This window comes from Accipiter gentilis, chromosome 12 (genome assembly GCF_929443795.1).
Source record: "Accipiter gentilis chromosome 12, bAccGen1.1, whole genome shotgun sequence".
In the NCBI taxonomy this organism is placed as follows: domain Eukaryota; kingdom Metazoa; phylum Chordata; class Aves; order Accipitriformes; family Accipitridae; genus Astur; species Astur gentilis.
Window position 1 is genome coordinate 12970122 of NC_064891.1, and position 20740 is coordinate 12990861.

The window sequence follows — 20740 nt, forward strand, 5'->3', positions numbered from 1 at the left end:
TACTTCCATTTTTGCACAGTATCATTGGCTGTTTCCAACTTGCAGCTTGTTGACTATAGCTTTGAAGTCTTACTGTGTCACATTATAAAAATAACTACATTTTGCTGGTCCTTACTCTTTCTACCTTTCCTCTGCTTCCTTCAACACTTTGGGACCATGTCCTGAGTTTTGCCCATGTGCTGTGATCCTTTCTGTGCAGCTATTAAACTACTGCATCTAAGGTACAGTGGTACTGCTTTTCTATATGTTCATACCTTATGTCTGGCATGCTGCTCACACTCTTTTTGCTGCCTCCTTACAAGCAAGTTTACGTCAATCTTTGAGGTGTTACCTTTAAACTTCTCAGTTGCTCGTATATGTTGACATTGGAAAGATTTCCATCTATCTAATCATCTCTCCTGACAAAACATCTGTGGCTACATTTCAAAATTTTAAGATAACTATGTTATCTTAAGTATGCACATGTGAATCTTTGCTTGTGCTTTTGTTTACGCTTGTACACGTCTTCCACCACTTCTGTGACATTACCTGTAAGTTCTTATCTGATATCTACTTCAGTAGAAGCCTTGGTCTTCATTTATGTGTCCATGTCCTCTCAGCTAGATTTCTTGGACTTCTTTATCTGAGATACAGCCTCTGATTTCCTTGCATGAGGCTACAGTTGGAGGAGAAAACTTGATTGAACCTGCCAGTTCTACCCTGTTGCATCAAGTGTTTCAGTGCCTAACTGAAAATAGCATAGCCTTCTTTTTCAATTACTCCACAGCTTTTCTTCATTCCCCCCCGCCCCCACTAGGCCACCAAAAGACTAGTCTGAGTCCTTTGTCTTCTCCATTTTCGGGTGTTTACTGTTCATTTTCAGGCACTACCTTTTTTAAAATCACTTTTGGGGAGTACAGATTTTTCCTTTGTGGTTCCTGCCTTCTCAAAAATGTTTTACTTACTGCTTCTGCCCTCATAATTTTCTCATTTAATCTCAATTTTTTTCCTGAAACCCTCACTTTTTCCCCCTTGCCTAAGTAACTTTTACCTCCTTGTATTGCTAGTTTTGTTAAATTTTCAACTTAGCATCTATAAAATGGGATAGAGAAACTAACGTGCTCCCAGTAATTGCAAATTGTTTCGGGAAAAGATGGGAAAAGAGGCCGCATAGGATAACAGCAGGAATCAGCTATCAATCCCATAGGTCAGATTCAGATACGAATCAAAATGAAACATTACTGGAAACAAACAAATACTACTAGGAATTGTGTTATTATGGAAGACTAACATCCCAGATGCAGACTTGGAAACAACCAGTCCTAATCATAGACCTAAACAGGACCCAGTTATTTCCTTTGGTCATAGATGGCAAATTAATTCAGTTGTCAGTGAACCAGCAGGATGTAAGGTTATTTCAGATTTAGTTTTGGTAACCGACCAAGGAGAACAGTACAGAATAGCCAATTATAAAAATAATACTGGGATGCGTGATTAAATTCAGTGAAAAGATAAGCAAGCATATGTAGGACTAAGATGTAGGACTTTTAAAAAGGCAAAGTCTTGTAAGAAAGCTAGTCAGGGGAGTGAAATGTACTTATAAGCATGGAGGTCCAAATACAGAGAAGGCTTTTAAGTAAAAGATGTGAAGGTGATTAGACATCAGATCCTACAAAAATAAAAACCTTTCAGAGGAAGACTCCAGAATGGTGGCTAGAATAGCAGTCTTCAAGAAGACAAAAGGGGAACAGTCTTTCTTGACAGTCTAGTCAAGAAGGAAAGTTTCATCATAGAGGTTGTGAACTATAAGTATAAACTGCTAGAAGTCAGGCTTCTAAAGGATATTAAGCAAAGCACAAATAGGTAAGACAATACAAAAAGAAGATGAGAAAGTAGAGACTAAAGACAACTCTAGTAAAGCCAAAAACAATACTGTGCCTTCAGTTTACTGAAGACCTATGTTCTTAACACTGTTTATATTGTTTTCACAACAGAATTTCAAGCAAGAGTTGCTTACACATTCCACTACAGCTAAAGAAATTCATTTACTGAGATGGCTGAACAAAAAACATGATATTAATTTCATGTAGTATTAATTCAACAGGAATAAGACTGGTAATTGATTTTTCTTTAACACTGTAAAGTAGCTGTAAATCTGCTATTTGCAGCACACAGGAGGATACACTAACTTCACTAACTTCAGTAGTAGTACTATGTAATTAAAAGAGAAACTACATTCTTTCTCACTTGAATTTGCAGGCACTTATAACTTTACAAGAAAGTCTTTGTTTTAGTATTATTTCTATTTATCCTATGCTCAAAGGTGAAGTCTCATTAAGGTTTAATACAGTTGAGTAATACAAAACCATCTGAAGTGCTTTGTAACATATCACAACCCAATTTTTTTCCCTGCAAGCATGAATACAGGCTGTCCAGTTAAGGGTAGTAGCTTCATTTACAATGTCTTTTCTCATTCCTTTGCTAACTGTGAAGAAAGAGAAGGAGAAATAGTGGACTTCTAATAGTTAGTAAATAACGAGTTACTCTTACTAAAGGTTCACTCCATTTTCTTTACCATTTAAGTATTCTCTTTTTCCTCAAAATAACACAGAAATGTAGTATCAAAAGTTACATTACCAAGAAGTTACTCCTTAAGAACTTCCAATATAAAAGACAGGAAGATCTGTTTCCTTGTGTTTAAGCTATAACCAAGTCTCTCACACATGCAAGTGCACAAGTACAGCATAGCATCAGGTTCATAAAATGTAAACATTCAAGTAAGTTTCTGCTATAGTCACACACACAGTTACAACAAAAGATCAGTTGACACACTTTTCTCGATTAGTACAAACTAAGCAAGAAGAACAAGTTTTCACAGGCAGTTACAGTTGTGAAACATTGCCTACAAATATCAAAGTGGTATAAAATCACCTTTGGCAAAAGGGGGACAAATTGTGATTACAGTATCATCACATGAAGACTGCTATTTCAATGGACTACAGATTGCTTCCTTTCTCTGTTCTCTCATGAGCGGAGACTCATCCCCACAAGCGTGTGAGAGCTCCTGACTGATCCTGAAGAGGGTGCAAAGCTCCTGCCCTCACAACTCACACTGTATTAACTGGTATCATGAAAAATACACCCATCCACTCTGCAAATAGCCTTGCTGGTTCCTGAAGGACAGACTGCTTTGCATGGACTATTTGCCTACTACACAAGAGCTACCTACATTTTTACTGAAAAATTAACAGTGCTACATGTTTCTTGATAGGTGGATAGACCACTTGCTTATAGAATTTATGCTTATTGCCAGATAAAATTAAAGATATGACGGATTAAATTTTATGCTGTCAAATTTAAGGATTAAATACAGGCTACATTACTTACAAATGCTGTTACAAGAACTGAAAACCAGTACGTGCATTGTTATCTGACTCAGGTGTTAAATCTCATGCTAGGAAAACTTGTCAGATTTCTCTCTCCAGGTCTTTACTTACTTATGTATTAGCAAATCAAATTAATCTCAGTCTATCTGATTGCTTTACAGAATTAAATAGACAAACACTACCCACATTGCAACCACGGGACCCAATTCTCAATCTTCTACCTCCAGGGTGTTGCGTGAACAGCAAAAACCAGAATCTGTGGTCTCAATCATCCACATACACCTCTGCTTACTCTTGAAAAGATATAAATGAAGCCACCAGATCACTCATCTCTTCCATGTCCTAAACAAGACTACCAGAACTCCCCATGTGAAGCATCCATGTTTGAAAAGCCCTGCGACATACTGTGCAAGTTGCCAATTCATTAACATAAAGCTACTCTTCAGGGGTACACCAAACAGAGTAAGGCACCAATAGACCTACTTATACAGTGGGGTTCTTTGCCTATTTTTGTCATAATACAGGAACTCTGCTTCCTTGATCAACAAAGTGCTTCTTCAATTAATTCACAACCTAACTCAACCAGTTTTACTAGCTATATCATCTTAAATTGCACCTATCAAAAAAATTTAATGGTAACACAGACATCTACGTAACATCAAAAGTATCAGCCTGTATTCTGCATTTCACAGATACCATAGCTGACATTGGTACATAATGGACAATTGATGATGACTGGAATTGCAGAACTGTGTCTCACAAGCGGTTTTGGAGGACCCTGGCACACATTAATGTTGGATCTCAGCCTGCCCAACTCTGTATATTCTCTTCTCACTCACAACATTAAAGACTACCTTGTATGTTCATCCCGAATTTGCAAAGAACATATCAATCTGTGTGCAAAGAATGAAGCATATGAACAAGAAATCTTCAACGGATTCCACCCACAAGATTTTTAATTTTTTAAGATTTTAAAAATTTGTATCGAGCAATCAAATGCAGCCAAACAAAACATATGTATCTGTTTTCTATTATGAGAGTCACATTCCTGTAAGCACCACAGTTTTGTGACTCTGCACAACTGCATAACTAGTTCACACATATTATATGCAATCATAGATTTATGTAGAGCATTACTTATTAAATGGCCATTTTGAGATCACATATATAGTCAGTTTGCATATATAACTGCAGGAACTGTATATGCAAATCAAGCACATAATTACACTAATGATTATGGATCTGGGCCCTGTCCTTTTAAAAGTTGGACCTAACGTAGATCAAGCTTGAACACTCTTTGTTAGTTCAGCTGAGATAACACTATGTAAATTTACTTGGAACAGTGACAGATTCCGCTTTTAGATGCACGTCCACATCTTCCGTTGGTTTCAGTAGGAGCTTTTAGCAAAGCTAGGAACAGGGATTTATCCTATATAAAGCAGGACTATGATCTTTTTGATCCTTGCTATGATGGACCAAATTCTGACACGGTATCAGCTGGCGCAATTTTCACTGGTAGAAATGAGCTTGCTTACACAGGACAGTATTTAGTTGAAAGCTCGTATACAGAGACTATCATGTGGCTTTTTAGCTACCTTGTCCTGCTTTTTTCTATGGTACTCCATCATTCCAGCAGCTCTTCTGACTGCTAGGCATTCTCCCATCACTGTGCAGTAACAGTTTTAAAGTTCTCAGGGAGGAGGGTAAACATCAATTAACTTTAGTAACCCACAGCAGCCACAGCGGTGAGGGTCTGCTAAAAATAGAAGAACAAGAAACCATAAAAATTGGGAATATTTGTATTGCAAAGTATCTTGTGGTTCTACTGGGATTGGAAAACATAATTCTCCAACTATGGTAATGCACACTTTTTTACATTAAGACAAGATACAGTTCCAGACTGAGCTTCCCTAGGCAGTCTATCAGGTACGATGCAGTATACCTCAGAGATCTCTAACCACTCATAAAGACAGATGCCAGTAGACCACCACTCCATAACTTTTTCTAATTTAATAGGTTTTGTCCTTTTCAACAACAGAAAGAATTGAACCAGCAGATTTGATATGCTTTGAAAATGCTTTCTGATCAGGCGCATTGATTATAAAAGCCCTTATAAATAACAAAATTGGTGAAGAAGCCCAGAGTGAAGCAGAATTCTGGTTTTGCATGTTAAGACACAGAACTTCATCAACAATGCTGCTTTCTTTCTAATTATCTCTACTACATATAAAACACCCCTAACAACCTGACAGGACAGAATCTAATCAGCTGCTTTAAGAGACAGAAATTTGGTGTGATAGCAGTAGGTATGGAAAAGTGAAGGATTTTTTTACAATTTGGTAGCAGTCGACTCAGATAAAACAAACCAAAGTTTCTGACATCATTTGAGATTCTGCTGTCAAGTCCTGGAATGGAGACTAGATCACCAAGGAATGTCAGAGAAATACTGTAATTCCTACCCTGGCCACAGGGATGATATGCTGCTGTACTGGCCACTAAAATGATGTCTTGCTGCTCTGACAGCCAGGCACTGACAACCTCTGCTGTTCCCTTAGCTGGTTTCCAGACCTAAAAGAGGAGTCACCAGCATGTTCAAACAAGCCAACCATGCTTTACCATGATTAGAAAATGCAATAGAGAACCTAAAGGGAGAAAGATAGAGGGGGGGGGGGGGGGGGGGGGGGAAGAAAAAAAGAAAATTAGGTGAGCACTTAGAAGTGAGACAATTAAAAATTAAAACCAAAGAGGGAACTGAATAGAACAAAATAGGGGAAGAAGAGAAGACAAGTGGATGCAAAGTAACAGCGCCAGGAAGAAACTACAATAAAACAGATGAAGAAGAGCAAAAGGAGCAACAGGAGCTTGGAACAAGGATTTCACAAAGAAGCAGGAAGTAAGGAAGCTTGAAAATGAAAGTAGAGTGAAATGGTCTTGAGGGCTCCAGTTTCCCCATCTATTTTTACTCATTTTCAGTACTTATTTTTGGCTACATGTCTTTTATCTTCCAGGAAAAATGAGCGTTCACTGGTTTCTTTGAATCCTTTCTCCTTACTTCTGAAGGGGAAATAAAAAAAATTAAAAATCAGTGTAATTAATAAGTTTTTTTAATACTCATGGGGAACTGACTGTCATGAATGAATGTCCTAAGCCACCTTCCCACATTTCTAATACACTTGTGCAAACTCAGGTTTGCACAAAACATCAGAATTTGTTAGTGTAAATCATAAGTGATAGAGGCAGACTGGACTTTGCATATGCAAAAGATGTAAAGTTCTATTTAGCAAGCATTTACTAGGAAGCTTTGCCCTCAGCTGTTTTTAAACAGGTTCACCATATATTCTCTCTCTCTGTGGGAAAACCACCTAGAAAAGTATTTTCTGTACAAGTGCTCCACATCCAGTAAGTGCATTGCTGTGAGCGTGCACAGGAAATGCTATGGGCTTTCATGTACCTCAGATACTAAGAATAAATCATGAATATTATCAAAAGTCCCTTTAAACACATTTGCCCATTTTTTGTGGGAGATGAACTATTTTGTCCATTTTTCTTTACCCTGAAACAATTCTGCTCAGTGTTGTGCTGTAGATTGAATTTGATTGCAATACTTAAGCATTTCCAGTGATGATCCTAAAGGAGAGTACACCAGAAGTCTATCAGTCATTCTGCCTCACAGGGAGTGCGAATGTCGGACTAGAAGCCTTCTCCTCTGCGACATGACAAAGGACACAGTTATTAGCAAAACACGTTCAGATGACATGCCTATAGAAAAGAAAGCACTGAACAGACAATTACACATTGGACTTACATCAAATGTGACAAGCTCTCACAATAGGCTTCTGTTAGACACAGAAGTGCTGCTTGCTTTCTCCTTGATCTACCTCTACAGCTCTCAGTGGAGCATCCTGTATTACATCCGTGCCATGAGCAGCCCCATCATACCTGCCCACAGCCCCAGTGGAATACAGTCTTTTTGTTAGCCGTACAATTACAGCCCTTCCTGGACTTGATTTAATGTCCAGGATGCTAAAAAATTCCTTGCCTCCTCATTTTCCTCTCCCCTCCCTCCCTCTTCCACTACCCCTTCTCCTCAGGAAGGGCAGCCAACCATCGATGCCGGAGGAAAACAAGCAACTCTCCTACCAGGCTTGGTAAAAACATAAAGAATGCCCTGAGACACATAAGAATCAAAAGGAAAAAGAGATAGATGTGAGGTCAATGAGGAGGATAATTATTTCACTGGAACGTTCTGATGTTGATGAGAAGCTGGAATTTCCATGCTAGCAAGGAGCCAGGAACAATTTCTACTGTAGGTGCCCAAACTGAATGATCTTATACACCTGGCAAGGTTAGAAGCCACATAAGCTCCATCCAAAAATACTGTGAAAATAGCGGATTTCTTGGGTTCTTAGGCATCCCAAAATATCAATGAATAGAGCCTAGACAGGTGAGAAAAAGGGAAAAATTAAAAATAAAAAAAAAAAAAAAAAGGAAAAAATTGAAAGCCAGAATATTTTATTCTGTGACAATTTAACATTTAAAAAAGTAATTGTTTTAACTTCTGGTTTGAAATGAGAAGTGCAATGAAAAAACATTGTTTTTTCTCCTCCAAAATTTCAAGCTATTTTTTTTCTGATGAAATTTGTATTCATGGTATTAGTACCTATGATATGGGAGCTTCCCATGAATTTCTATTTTTACTGAAATTTTTCTATTCAGTTCTAATCATCTACATTCTCCCCTTACATAAACGTGACACAGCTTGCCTTAATTTAGCTTATGGTGGCACAGACTGTATTTTGGATTCCTAGGGAGCTGTGTAGCACTGAAATTGAGTCCCTAAGCCCCCCAGTGTTTCTGAATGCAGGTATAACAACAATATTTTTATGCAGTATCACAAAGAAAAAAGATGGATGGTAGAGTTTCTAAGGTGCCAACCCAAAAGAAAAGTTCTAAGAAACTGCAGGAGAAAAAAAGGAAAAAAAGAAGGGGGGTGGGGAAAGTTTGTATCCACAATCACCGAAGTGTTATTCAGAAAACCCATAAATCTCCATCTTGGGCACACGATTCTGGTGACCCTGTGACTCTCACATTGTTGGCCTAGTTGAAAGGAATCAATGGCAAACAGGACTGAGTTATAGACATCAGAGATTTAACCTTCTATAATGGTCCCTAAATGAGGCACATTAACTGTAATGCATTGTGTGAAGCACACAAGCCAACAGGCTCTGCACATGTGATAAAATTCTCTAATTCCTCAATTTTATGTTCACAAGGAGCTTTCCCGGTTCAGTACTTTTTCAGCAGAGGAAAAAGAAAAATCTGACATTCTTCCTATACTCATGAATAAATACGTTGAGGAAGTACTCAATCATTTTGGCAGATTACACAATACACAGCATGGTATAAGAGGGTTCCTTCAACAAAGGAAGGAGAGGAAAGGTTTAAGCTGACTTTTACACTTTATTAGTGCATTGTGTAATACCTGAATCCTTCTCAGCACCAAAACCTTATTTTTAAATTATATTTTAACTCACTTAGAATAGCTCCAGATATAGCTTTCTCAGAGGTCTAAAACTGTTTCTTCCTCTTCTCGTAAAGTTCACTTTATTAATTTCTGTCTATATTTCTCCAGGTTGTTGCATATTTCTTCTGAGTACTCCACAGCATTAGCAATGCTTGCTGTTGTTTGAAAAGGTTACATCTTTTGCCTCTCAGATCATTTATGATGATATTAAACAAACAAATGGTACAACAAATCCAACACTGATCTTACAGAACCCCGTTAGATTTTTTTGTTAAAACTAGATGCAATGCTGTTAATATCACTACTCACCAAGAACAATCTGTCATTCCCCAAGCTGAGCTTTTCTTATTACACGCAGAGTATTGGGGTTTGATTTTTTGTGGGGTTTAGTTCAGGGGGAGTGGGGTGGGCAAGAGGGGAGGTTACTGTACTTTTCAAAGTATTCAACAGAACTGCAAAATCATTTAAAAAAGCACTGGGCAACAGTTAACTAAGTCACTAATTGTCTGATAGAGAAGCTGAAATATATTAAAAAAGTCAGGACACTGACATACTAAATGAGATACAGCTCAAAAACAGATAACAGGACCTACATCTGTAATCAGCCTAATAGCTGGTTTTGAACAAGTGGCATTTCTAAAAGGTGCATCAAAAAAACCCCACTTTCTGTATTCTTAACAATTTGGAAACATCATTCAAAATTAGTATAAAAAAAAAAAAAGGAGAGAATAAGGTCAATGCTGCAGTATGCTCAAGAAAAGCAGAACGTTTCTGCTTTTGCACTTACATTACTCAGCACCTGTAATTAAAGATGATCTTTGTCTGCTACAGCAACCAAAATTGTTTTCCATCAGCTGCAAGGTTATCAGAATACACACTGCCCCTTTTTCCAATCTTCTCCATACACAGTAGGTGCAAAAGCAATTTCATTAAAAATTCTTTTTTGAAGACTTTTGTATTGAAAACTCAAAATCAAGAACAGAAGAGATTTAAAAAATATAATGAAAGCATTTGCAATTGAAAAAGTAAAGATGGGAGATAATTGCAAGCGTCTAAGGACATCACAAAGTACCAGCAACTTTAAAACAATAACAGAGAGAAACAGGAAAACACCATTACCTTGAATTCTTTTTCAATGTTGGCCAACTTGGCAAGTTCATTGCTGAGTTCTAGAGCAGTAAGTACTGGATCTTCACTGGAGAGGGACAGATAAGCCGGACTAGCCAGTCCTTTGTATGCATTTATTCTTGACCTAGAGTGACTGAAAGAATCATGCTTTTGCTTCTCTGTACAGTCATTACATTTACAGAAATAATCATGAGGTCTTTCTATTCTTGCTCCTTTCATCAACAGCATGTGCACGACTTCGTATTTTTGGCAGTGGGCAGCTAAAATTATGGGAGTGATATCTGGAGAAAAGCGGGTACCATCTTCATCATAGGAATAGAAATCATCATCCTGGAGCTCCTGCTCACAAGGGCTCAGAGTCAGTCGCTTGTTTACTGAAAACCCAGGATGATTCAAAATTGCTTCCACTATCCTAATGTAGCCCTTGCTGATTGCAAGCAGCAGGGCATCTCCAATCCGTGCCAAGTTCTCTTTTTTTAACAGAAGTTCTGTCACTTCCAAATGTTCATTCCCTACAGCAAGCTGCAAGGCGTTTTGGCCCATGTAGTCAACACAGTTGACATTCAGTGTTTTTGACTCCTCCAGCATTTTGCGCACCACAGGTATGTTCCCATACTCTGCTGCATCTAGAAATCGCTCTTCTTCAGCCGTAAGACTGGTGCCCCTGTTGTTGAACATGAATGCTGGGCCCCTAATGGCCTGTCGCCTTCCCTTTTCCCTCATCATAGTCATACGTCTCAGAGATGGACTTTCTTCAATGTACCTAATGAGAAAACAAAAAGGTAACAGAATTTCACTATGTTGGTTATTTGCAGTTTCCACTTCTCCTGTGGCCTCAAAAATAATGACTTTTGTCCCTTGTCATTTGCCCATCTATTGCAAAAAGTATTCTTTATTGTGATCTTTCTGCCTTCATGCTTGCTTGCCTGCAGTCTAAAGGCACTTACAAATTCAATGCCACAGGCCATTTCTGTTTTGTTAGCATGGTCAAGATTTTTTTTTTTTTACTTTATGTAAGACATCACTTTTCTTCAGAAATCCCTCCCAACTCACTTCAATACATATTTAAAACGAAAACACATCTACTATACTACTTTCAGTAGTAATTAATACTGTCTACCATAGGCATTCAAGCTGATGGTTTAAGGAAGGCAATATTTATGCTTACTGTAGTGCACATAAATGAGAGGTGAAAACAAGTTTTCTTCCTGATGTCTTGCCAAGCAATATGCAGTGAAGCTTGATCTCATGCCTTCTAGCATTACTACTAGAAACATTAACCAAATCTGGAAGATTCTACCTACAAATCAAAACCAACAGTTTATGCATGTTCATCAGACTTTCTAGATGCTAATAACTAAACTGCTCACAGATTCCAGACATGGGGCATGATCCAGTATAGACTAGGACCAGCTCTCCAGCTGGACTTTGGCAATTCTGTGGGTTATGTTGGGCCTATTTCTGTTATACATCTATCATTCCAGGAGCTGAAAGGAAGAAGCTATCCAATATTAGTCATTACATGCGTGTATATATTTTTTTAAAAGCCCTCACGCATTCTTGTAATACAATCAAGAAAAATGGGAAAGTCAAAGAGCTTCTGAATGAAAATGAAAATTGGGATGGCAGGCTGTACTGGAAAGAGGAAACCTGGGTGTAGGAAAGTGAGATTGTTTAGGAAAGAGGAGGCTGTGAAATCCCCTCAAAAACTGGATGCAAAAGCAGAAAGAGGGAGAAAAGAGAAGGGGAACAGGAGAAAAGAAAGCATGAGCAAGCTAAGTCATAAGACACAGAAACTGGAATTATAAACCAGTGAAGATACTGGCCAAGAGCAGTAGGGAACAAACAGGAATGGGCTGAGAGAACAGACAGATCAGATGCTGAGCTGGACCAAGCTAGGTAAGAAAACTAGAGAGAGGTTCAGAGAAGTGAGACTAAGAGTTGCAAAGAAAATGGACGTAGGACAAGACATTGAGGAGCAGACACTACCTAGCCGGAGAAAACAACAGGAGGAAACAACTGCCTGGCGAGGTCTGAAACAACAGAACAAATGGGATCAGGCTAAAGTGGTCACAGCTGGGGGAAGAACAGAAGCATCTGTGCCTGCCAGAGCAGAGGCTAAAGGCCTGAAAAGGTACTTGGGATACCATAACCTTCCTACACTACCATCTGCAAATAAATGTGAAACCCATCAGCTATCTCCACTTCTTCTCTAGTCCAGCTCAATATCAAGAAAGACAGCCTCCAGCTGCTATCAGTTAATCCATTAGCTCAAGGGATAGACATCACCTGAGCTGATTTCATGGGCACAGAGACACCAGTGCAGCTGATAAACAATATATGAGTTAATGGAGGGTGTGCTCTGAATACATATAACACTATATATATATATATATATGCTACATAGAGACAAACAGGCCTTATAAATTTCAAATTTGGTCCTTAAGTCCTATGTGTCTCTGTTCCTCACCTATAGAAAAAGAACAGTTGGCTCCCATTTTACAGGAGCATTGTGAAAATTTATTTACTTCAGCGAAAAACTCAGATACAAGAGTAAAATGCCAGAAAGAAATACTGGAGATTAAATTAATCCTCCTACCCTCAGTGCAAAAGCCAGGTAATGTGCATTAGGAGAGATGTGGGTCCACGTAACGAATGCAGAGTGCAAACCAAAATATTAAACAGCCCTTTTTAAACAAACCCCGTCAGTCTGTGAAAGGACAGAACCAAGGGAAAAACACCACACACACCTTTGATGCGCACAGAGACTATGCATTTATGTGTACATAGTGGAACCTGCACAGGCAGCTTCAAAAGCTGCATATCCTAATTGCTGCAGCTTCAAATCCACAACCAGAGTGACAGCCTGTTAAATGCAGGTGGGTTTTTTGGTGTGTGTGTGTGTGAGATCTTTCAACAATGAGCTGAGCTATATTACCACTGCACAAAATACGCCTGTTGACATGACTGGATTTCTCCATATGCAGCAATGTCAGCCCTAATGGTTTTCATTGGGCAGAACTAATTCCATTCAGGTTATAAGACTATGTCTGGCCTTCCAGCTATCTGCAGCAGTTGTAATAAATTCAGCAAAACATAAAATCTTAATCACTTTATTAGAGCTACAAATACCATAAAAGCTAGTCCATGCTCCAAACATTTCAGTGAACACAAATGGGCAGTTCCACTGCAGACCAAGTGAAGAGATTGTAATGCTCATTACCAAGGGCAGGTCTCTCCTGGGATAAAGCATTTATCTTTCTACATTTTCATCTGTGGTTGGTATTTCCGGACTACCAGAAATGACCTGGGTGGCACTACAGTATAAGCAATGCTAACTGGTATTTACTTTTTGAAATACATGCAAAAACTAATTTGCCAAATGTGACAGAATCCATTTTTTTCCTCCACTTCTGTACCACCTTCTTTAAGTCTATGAAAAAGGCCACATACCGGACAGGATTTGTGACTCTGTTAAACACAGAATTGATTTACAAGTCTTAAAGCTCAGCCATCTTTCACATTTGTGAGTACTCCGATATAAAGATTCAAGCCTAGAGAGCATGTGGTGAACAGCCACAGTATGCTACTACCTTATTCCCCAACAAAGTCAGAAGTAAAACCAGAAATACTGTCTTTTCACAGTTACCTTTTAAAAAAGATCTTATTGTCTGGTAAGCTGTTAACGTTTCTATTCTTCCTCCACATCTAAAACCTACAGCTACAGAAATGTAGTTGTTTACTGTAATGTTCTGAGGAAAAAAAAAAAAGTATGGCTATTAAAAAAGTAAAAAACACAGAGAACAAATTGACTCATGCTGACTTCTTGATTTAAGACGACTCTAAACTGTCATCCTGAATCTCATTTATCTTTTATGAAATACATAACAATACATTTTCCCCTATATATTCAGTTTAATTTTTCAGATTATTTTGAAATATGACACTTATTTCCTGTTTTATCTATCTATCTTTCAAAACTCGCTGACAGAGGTGACTCATCTGACTTCTGTAAAGAGATATATCCTTGCAAAGGTGTTGCATTAGAATATCTTCCCAATAAGGATGATATCCTTAGCTACAAATCTTGTGACAGAAATTACTTATTTGAAGTGACTGCAGTATCTTCTCAAAATAAAGATGAAAGTTGCTTGGTATTTTAATGACTAAAATATTGTCAAGACCTCCCAAAAAAAATAAAAAGCAAAAAAATCTTATACAGCACTACACAGCCAAAAGACCACCAGGTTCATCCATACCTCTCTCCTCTCTTCTTCCCCTCTTCTCCCTTACCAAATTCAAAGACCTTGAAGCCAGTGTAGCTCTCGTCAGAGTACTGCATGCAAGAAGCATCAGGTACAAGGTCTCCTATTCCATTTTCTGCTCTCCTGTTCTTATATCTAAGGTTTTTAAGTTATCCCAAAGCAGGAAGAAAATGGTTAAAATTTTATTTTTAACTACTTAACTATTTTCAGCACATTTTATACGTAATATTTGCCAACTGAAAAAATCAAAACAACAAAATCTCCAGTCACATATCTAAATGCCATTAGACTGGCTTAAAAATTATTAAAATAGAACTAAGTGTGCATTAATCATTTGTGTTCTATTTCCTAAAGCCTTTAAAGTTCATATTCTCAACCTTGTCTCCATAAAGAGCTGAAAACTTGCATTAAAAGAGGGAAGAAGAAATGGAAATCATGATGCTCCTCTTCCCAACCGTTTCCAATAGTTGAAAGAACACAAAAAATTAAAAAATCTGTGGAATGCATGGCAAAAAATCCACAAGAACAACAAGCAAGAAAAACACTCAATTATTTTATGTTAATTCTTCAGCAGAGATAGACCACAACATTAAGCAAGTTCTAGTCCTAGTACAAGGGTTGCATAATTACGCTACATGGTACATGGCAGGAGGGGGGGGTTGACAGAATTCAGACCTCTCTTGCCGACATGAAGCAGCAGCTGAGCCCCTCCATTTTTTCCATAACTGTTTTTCACATTTCACAGCAGAAAAATGGTCAAGGGGTCTACAAAGCCTCAAGCCTCTGTTTGCTGCTCAGCACAAATAAGGAGGATGGAATCGAAGAGCAATCATGTTAACTGAAGTACACCAGTCCCACCACATCTGGATACATTTCACTTGGCCCTAAGCATGCACCAGTTACGCAGCTGTTTTGGGGAACCAAAGAGCTTCACTGGCAAGAAGGAAGAATTTCAGAAACTGTGAACCACCTTGAAAATCATTCATTCATCAGTATAAAACAAGGATGGTCTCAAGTTACGAGTTTTATTTCCTAACTATACTGCTACCATCAGCCATTTTCCTGCTTAAGCCTAGTTCATTGCTTCCTACTTCAGCAAACTCTCAATAACTTCAGCAATAGCCATAAATGAACATAACTCACTACAATTAACAATTAACCAAGATGTGACAAGACCTTAACTCAGCCTCTTGTTGAATAATAGGAAAACAGGACACCTCCATTTCAGCTTTGCAGCAGAACCCTCACATTAGTGAGGCCATGGCTCCTAAAGGAGTATACCACCTTTCAAGACCTTTACCTAATGATAAGTATCAGAAGCTTTCAGATAGAGCAATGTTATGTACACTCTGAACAACTAACTGGTTCATTACATACCAGGTAATGCCATAAGACACAAAAACCTGTCCTACGTTGTAACATATTTCTGTTTACCTTAAAAATTTTCATGTAAAATTTATGACCTTCATATGTGCAATAAAAAATATTTTTTAAAAATCCCACTAAACAAGCAATGGCCACTTGTCTCTTGTGTTTTGCATGCCTCAAATTTACTATGATCTTATATCACATCATATTGTTACCTGGACAAGGTTACTCCTACGTACAAGGCTAGAAATTTGAGCAGCACAGCAACTGCAAAGGACTGGAGTAAGCACGTTGATTCCTCTGCTTCTACCATGGACTGTTTCAATTACAGATTTCTACTGTTAGCCTACCTGTCCCCTATCATGTTCAAACTTCCAGAATTGTAGCAGAAGGACAGAAATGTGGGGCAAACACTTGACCTGAGAATTCCTTGTGTTCTCCTGTTCATTACCTCATCAACAGCCATTCAAAAGATTTATAATCTTGTTTCTAAGTCTCTTTTTTAACACTGCAAACTGCATAAGCAATTTTAAAAGAAAAACAGAGAAGCTGGAGACACAGAGGTTTTGTTCTGGGCCTTCCCAGATGCATAAAGCAATTTTCTAACATTTGTACTGAAGAACAGGCTGTTATTCTCTTGAACTATTAAATGCAATAAAAGATGGCCTCAACAATTTACAAGTAGTTTACCCCCGCTAAACTGCAGTACAACATTAGTGATCTTGATTCCATTCGAGCCCTGAAAAGGAAATGCAGTCCAGTGATTATAGACGGATCAGATGAGTACATCACGGAAACAGCGACGGACACGCACATTTAAAAGCAACAACACTGGAGTCGGCCACACGGGACATGCGGATTGTGCCTCTTGTTCTGCCAAAAGTAACCTCTGAGGTCCCAGTTTTAAAATTAAAGAATAATAATTGCCTTACAAAAGTAAGTGCTCAGACATGCACATACATATGAGCAGCATTTTAGCTCATGACTCCTGAGATCTCTTAAACTAAGCATTCTCCAATGTTTGCTTTGTTACCATCACAGGAAAAGACTGTGCCATTCCATGTGAGGTAGCAGCTCCTGGCTCTGTGTAGGGCCACAGGCAGTGTTAGAGGGGCAATCCCCCCAGCCTCACTGCCTCTCCCAAATGAAGACTTTGCCATCCCTCCAAGCTCTGCTACAGCCATGGGCCAGAAGAGACTGCTGGCAAAATTGTTTCTTCACACATTAATGTATGTTTGCACAGAAGCTTGCGCATGTTCCACACAATTTGGGAATCCCTGCACTAAATCTAAAATGTATTAAATGAGAGCTTCCTTCTCCCTTCTGTGAACTACTGCCTGGGCTTTCCAGAAGAGGGAGGCTAATTCAGCTGAACAGCAGAACATAAATCAGGCCAGCTGCAAGCTCTGACTCAGGTCTATACTCTCCCACTGGTCTGAAATGACACAATCCATCATCCAAAATGCCCTCATGTCAGCTCACAGAAGTTCTGGCTCCAAACTGGAAAGCATTAGTCAAAAAAATGGAGCAAAGCACAATGAGATATCAGGAGGAGGTGTACGCACACTTGGTTTGTTCCTTCTGCTCCCACCCCACAAACTATGCAGAGCTTTTTCCTACCAGTACTCTTCACTAACTCTTCACAGAAAACATCAACCATCTGAATTCCTGTGGGGAAAAAACCAGGACTATATTTTGATGACTGAAGCGCATCTATACACACACAGAAAAAGGCAAACGTCTCACTAGGAAAGAACCAAGTTAACAGGGCTGCAGCAACAAAGACTTTTAAAGCTTCTTTTACACTCAATCCTCTATTTGTGCTCTGTCGTTCTGCTCCGGAAACTAAGCTACGATTTTCAGAGAAACTCAGGAAATCAGGCATCCGATGCCTGCTACATTTAATTTACAGGTTTTGTCCACATTTTTCCCACTGGGACATATATAGTACCCTGTGAAACAAGTATTACATCCAGTCTGCAGCCTTAGTGAGAATCTGAGGTTAATTACTTTTTCCAGCAATATTTGACACAGGAGGGAGCCAGCTGTACATTGACAGGTACCTTGCACAGGTTACAGTTTTCAGAGGAAAGACATTTCAAATACCAACTAAGTGCATCTTCTTGTGCAAACTACTTCACATCTTCCTGCCTCTTTCCCCCTTGCACTGTTTGTCAGTACTGAATATTTAGACCACAAATTCTTGCAGTCAAGGATTCTCATACTCACTTTGTGCACTCTAAAGCCTTATGTGCGTCAATCCGAGCGCATTATGAGCAAACTGATACTCATATTTATTTCATTAACATACGCTATGATTTTAGGCATTAGCAGCAAACACAAAACGTTACTCTCTAAGAAGAATCCCACTGCTATGCCAAGGATGACCATGGGCACATAACAGGGGAAATGGTAGTTGTGGGTCTTTTTCCTCGAAGCCCTGTCAGTTCAATACACTCCTATTCCATTGATTAATGTTAGCCCTTTTGTCAGTCCACTGGACAGTGGCTTGCAATCACTGCTGTCACAGACTCCCAGGAAAGGATCACAAGAATTATATACCAGGAAGCAATTCCAACATTTGGAGCTCACTCCAGGCTCAAATGGCTACAGCTGTGCAAACTGAACTCCCATTATTAATCCCTGGTGGCATAATACCCATTTCATAAAGAAAGAAATATGCCAACAGTTCTAAGAGGACACTAGCCTAAAAGGGATCCAGAAGTTTAGGATTCATAGCTTACAATTCATCTGAGCTAGCTTCAACTGTCTAAAAATAAAGCATCTGAGTCTAAACTAACCCTCTAGGTGCTTTTTATGGTGAATGGAGAAACACAAGGCACCTCAAGAAAGAAGATAAATGATTACACTGCCTTGCCCACTGCTATTTCCTCTCTCATCCCATCAACTATAGAGGGAGCCTAGACAAACAACTTAAGCATGACTAACTTTCAGACAGCTAAAGACATACGAAAGACTCCCTCACTCGAAGTCTGGGTTGCTTGGTACAGGCTACTTGTGAAGAATTTCTGCACTGGGATGGTAAAAAACACTTTTATTTGTGGTTATCACATTCTAAGTGCTACTCTAATAATTTCTGTACTTTACAGTTGTCGCTAGGGTGATTTTAATTAAGGCTTCTTCTATAAATGCTTAATATGTTATAACTCAAAGTGTTTGTCATCTGTTAATTAAAATATTTAATTAAGAACTAAATATTGTCCTGAACATACAGAGTACTCAAGTAATCCTCAGAAGTAAGTCTATCTAAACTACAGTGTGTTATAAAAATAAGTGAATAATTCACGGACAACCTATATTTTGTAAGTCAGAGAAAAGAAAGTTAACAGCCCTATTACTAAAACTGAATTTCTCTTACAGTAAGACTAGCCATCATCAGTATTTATACATATATATATGATCACATCTTGAAAACCAACAAACTGAAATTTCTGAAGACAACATCAAACAGGGTAAGACGCATCTCAAGAACGGAGGCTTTTCCGCACAGGTGTCCTAGATTTCTGTGGGGAGTCTGGTTTTATCACAGCCTAGATTTTAAAAAAACATAAAAGGGCTGCATTAGCACTCCTAGTACAAAAGGGTGCAATGGGTTCTCCAAACCTTAGCTAAGCCAATAATTAGGTGAAAAAAACCACCCCAAACTAGAAAAGAAGAAAGAAAGAGATGAAATCTCTTATGCCCTGGCACACCTGCATGCCTTCTGCTACGTGCTGCCCCCGCCTCACTCTGAAGGAGCAAAGCCGAGGGGGTTGAGGAGGGAAAAGAGCCGGGGAGGGGGGGGCCGAGGGCAGGTAGCGACCAGACTATCCCCTCAAGACACTTTCTCCGAAGTCTCCGCACCTCAACCGCTGCACACTCGGCCCCGTCTCCCGCTCGCAGCCACCGGTCACACCCGTTTGCTGCCAGGCCGGGCGAGCTGCGCTCCCGCCGCGGGGCCCGCCCGGGTCGGCGGGATGGAACGGGGCGACCGGCAGCCGGCGGCTCTCCCCGGGACCGAACGCCACAACTTGCCGGGGACAGGCTGCTCTGGGGAAGTTACCGGCCGGCACCCTCTTCACCCCCACCCCTCCCCCACAGCTCCCCGGGCCCTACTTACATGGTGCTTGCAAAAGGGGGGGGCGGGTAGTAGCCGTAGGGCTCCCGGAGAGTTTTAACGGCTCTTTGAGGTGGCGGAGGGGGCTCCGGTCCCCCATTGACGCCTCTCCAGCCGCGGCGCCGGCGCTGCTGCTCCTCTTCCTCTGCCCCCTCCTCCTCCTCCTCCTCCTGCTGCGGGGGGAAGGTCACTCTCCCCTGCTCCTTGCTCTTCCTGCTCTTGCTCGACATGGTCAGGGTCCCCTCAGGCGGCGGTGACGGCGGAAGCAGCTGCTCCCGCTCCCGGCCGGCCGCGTGTGAGGGGGAAGGCGGCAGGAGGAGGCGGAGGAGGAGAAAAGCCCTGCCCGGCGGGGGACAGAGCACCTGGAGAGGACAAATCCCTCACCATAAAACCACCGCCGCCCCTCCGCCCTCTCCTCCTGCCGTCCGTCAGGAAGGCGGCGTGATGCGCAGCCCGGCAGCCGAGAAGTGCCGGGGAGGCGAGCAAGATACAGGGCTCCCGGCTGCGGCGGTAGCGGCAGCGGCTCTGTCCCTCTCCTCTCCCTGTCATCATCCCTCGCTAGGACAGCATCGTTACTGAGGCGGAGGGGGCGAAGCGCGGCGGAAAGGAGCAGCCGCCTACCGCAGCGGGCGCTCCGGAGAGGAGGAGACGCCTCTCCCCTCACACACACCCCCCTACCCCGCCCGCCCCCTATCCACCTCCGCCCGCCCAAAGGCCGTCTCCGGCGCGGAGGGAGGTGAGGGGGAGGCGCAACGACCGTTACAAGTCTCCCTCAGCCACCCCCGGGCCGCCGCCGCCGAGGTAAATCCTTCTCCCGACACGCTGGGTCTTCGGGTAGCGGTATCGGCGCTGCCGTAGGGAGTCCTCAGGGAGGTTCCCACCGGCGCACGGTGGGTGCCTGCAAAAGACGGTACCGAGCCTTTCCAAGGGTGCCCGGCGTGGTACGAGCTCCGAGGGAAGCTGGGGCTGGTTT

General features: G+C 40.7%; 1 protein-coding gene across 3 annotated transcripts in view; it reads right to left on the minus strand.

The window, feature by feature from the left end:
• TRPC3 (transient receptor potential cation channel subfamily C member 3) overlaps positions 1 to 20740 on the minus strand; it is a 66491-nt gene that overhangs the window by 25892 nt on the left and 19859 nt on the right. For 2 of the 3 annotated variants that reach the window (XM_049815159.1, XM_049815160.1), the window contains exons 1-2: positions 19771 to 20388; positions 10009 to 10780 (exon numbers count right to left, since the gene is read on the minus strand). In XM_049815159.1, coding sequence (XP_049671116.1) covers positions 10009 to 10780; positions 19771 to 19997 — 999 coding nt within the window. In that variant the 5' untranslated portion in view covers positions 19998 to 20388. Of the gene's footprint in view, positions 1 to 10008; positions 10781 to 19770; positions 20389 to 20740 lie in introns of those variants that run through there. The other variant, XM_049815161.1, reaches the window with a different exon arrangement.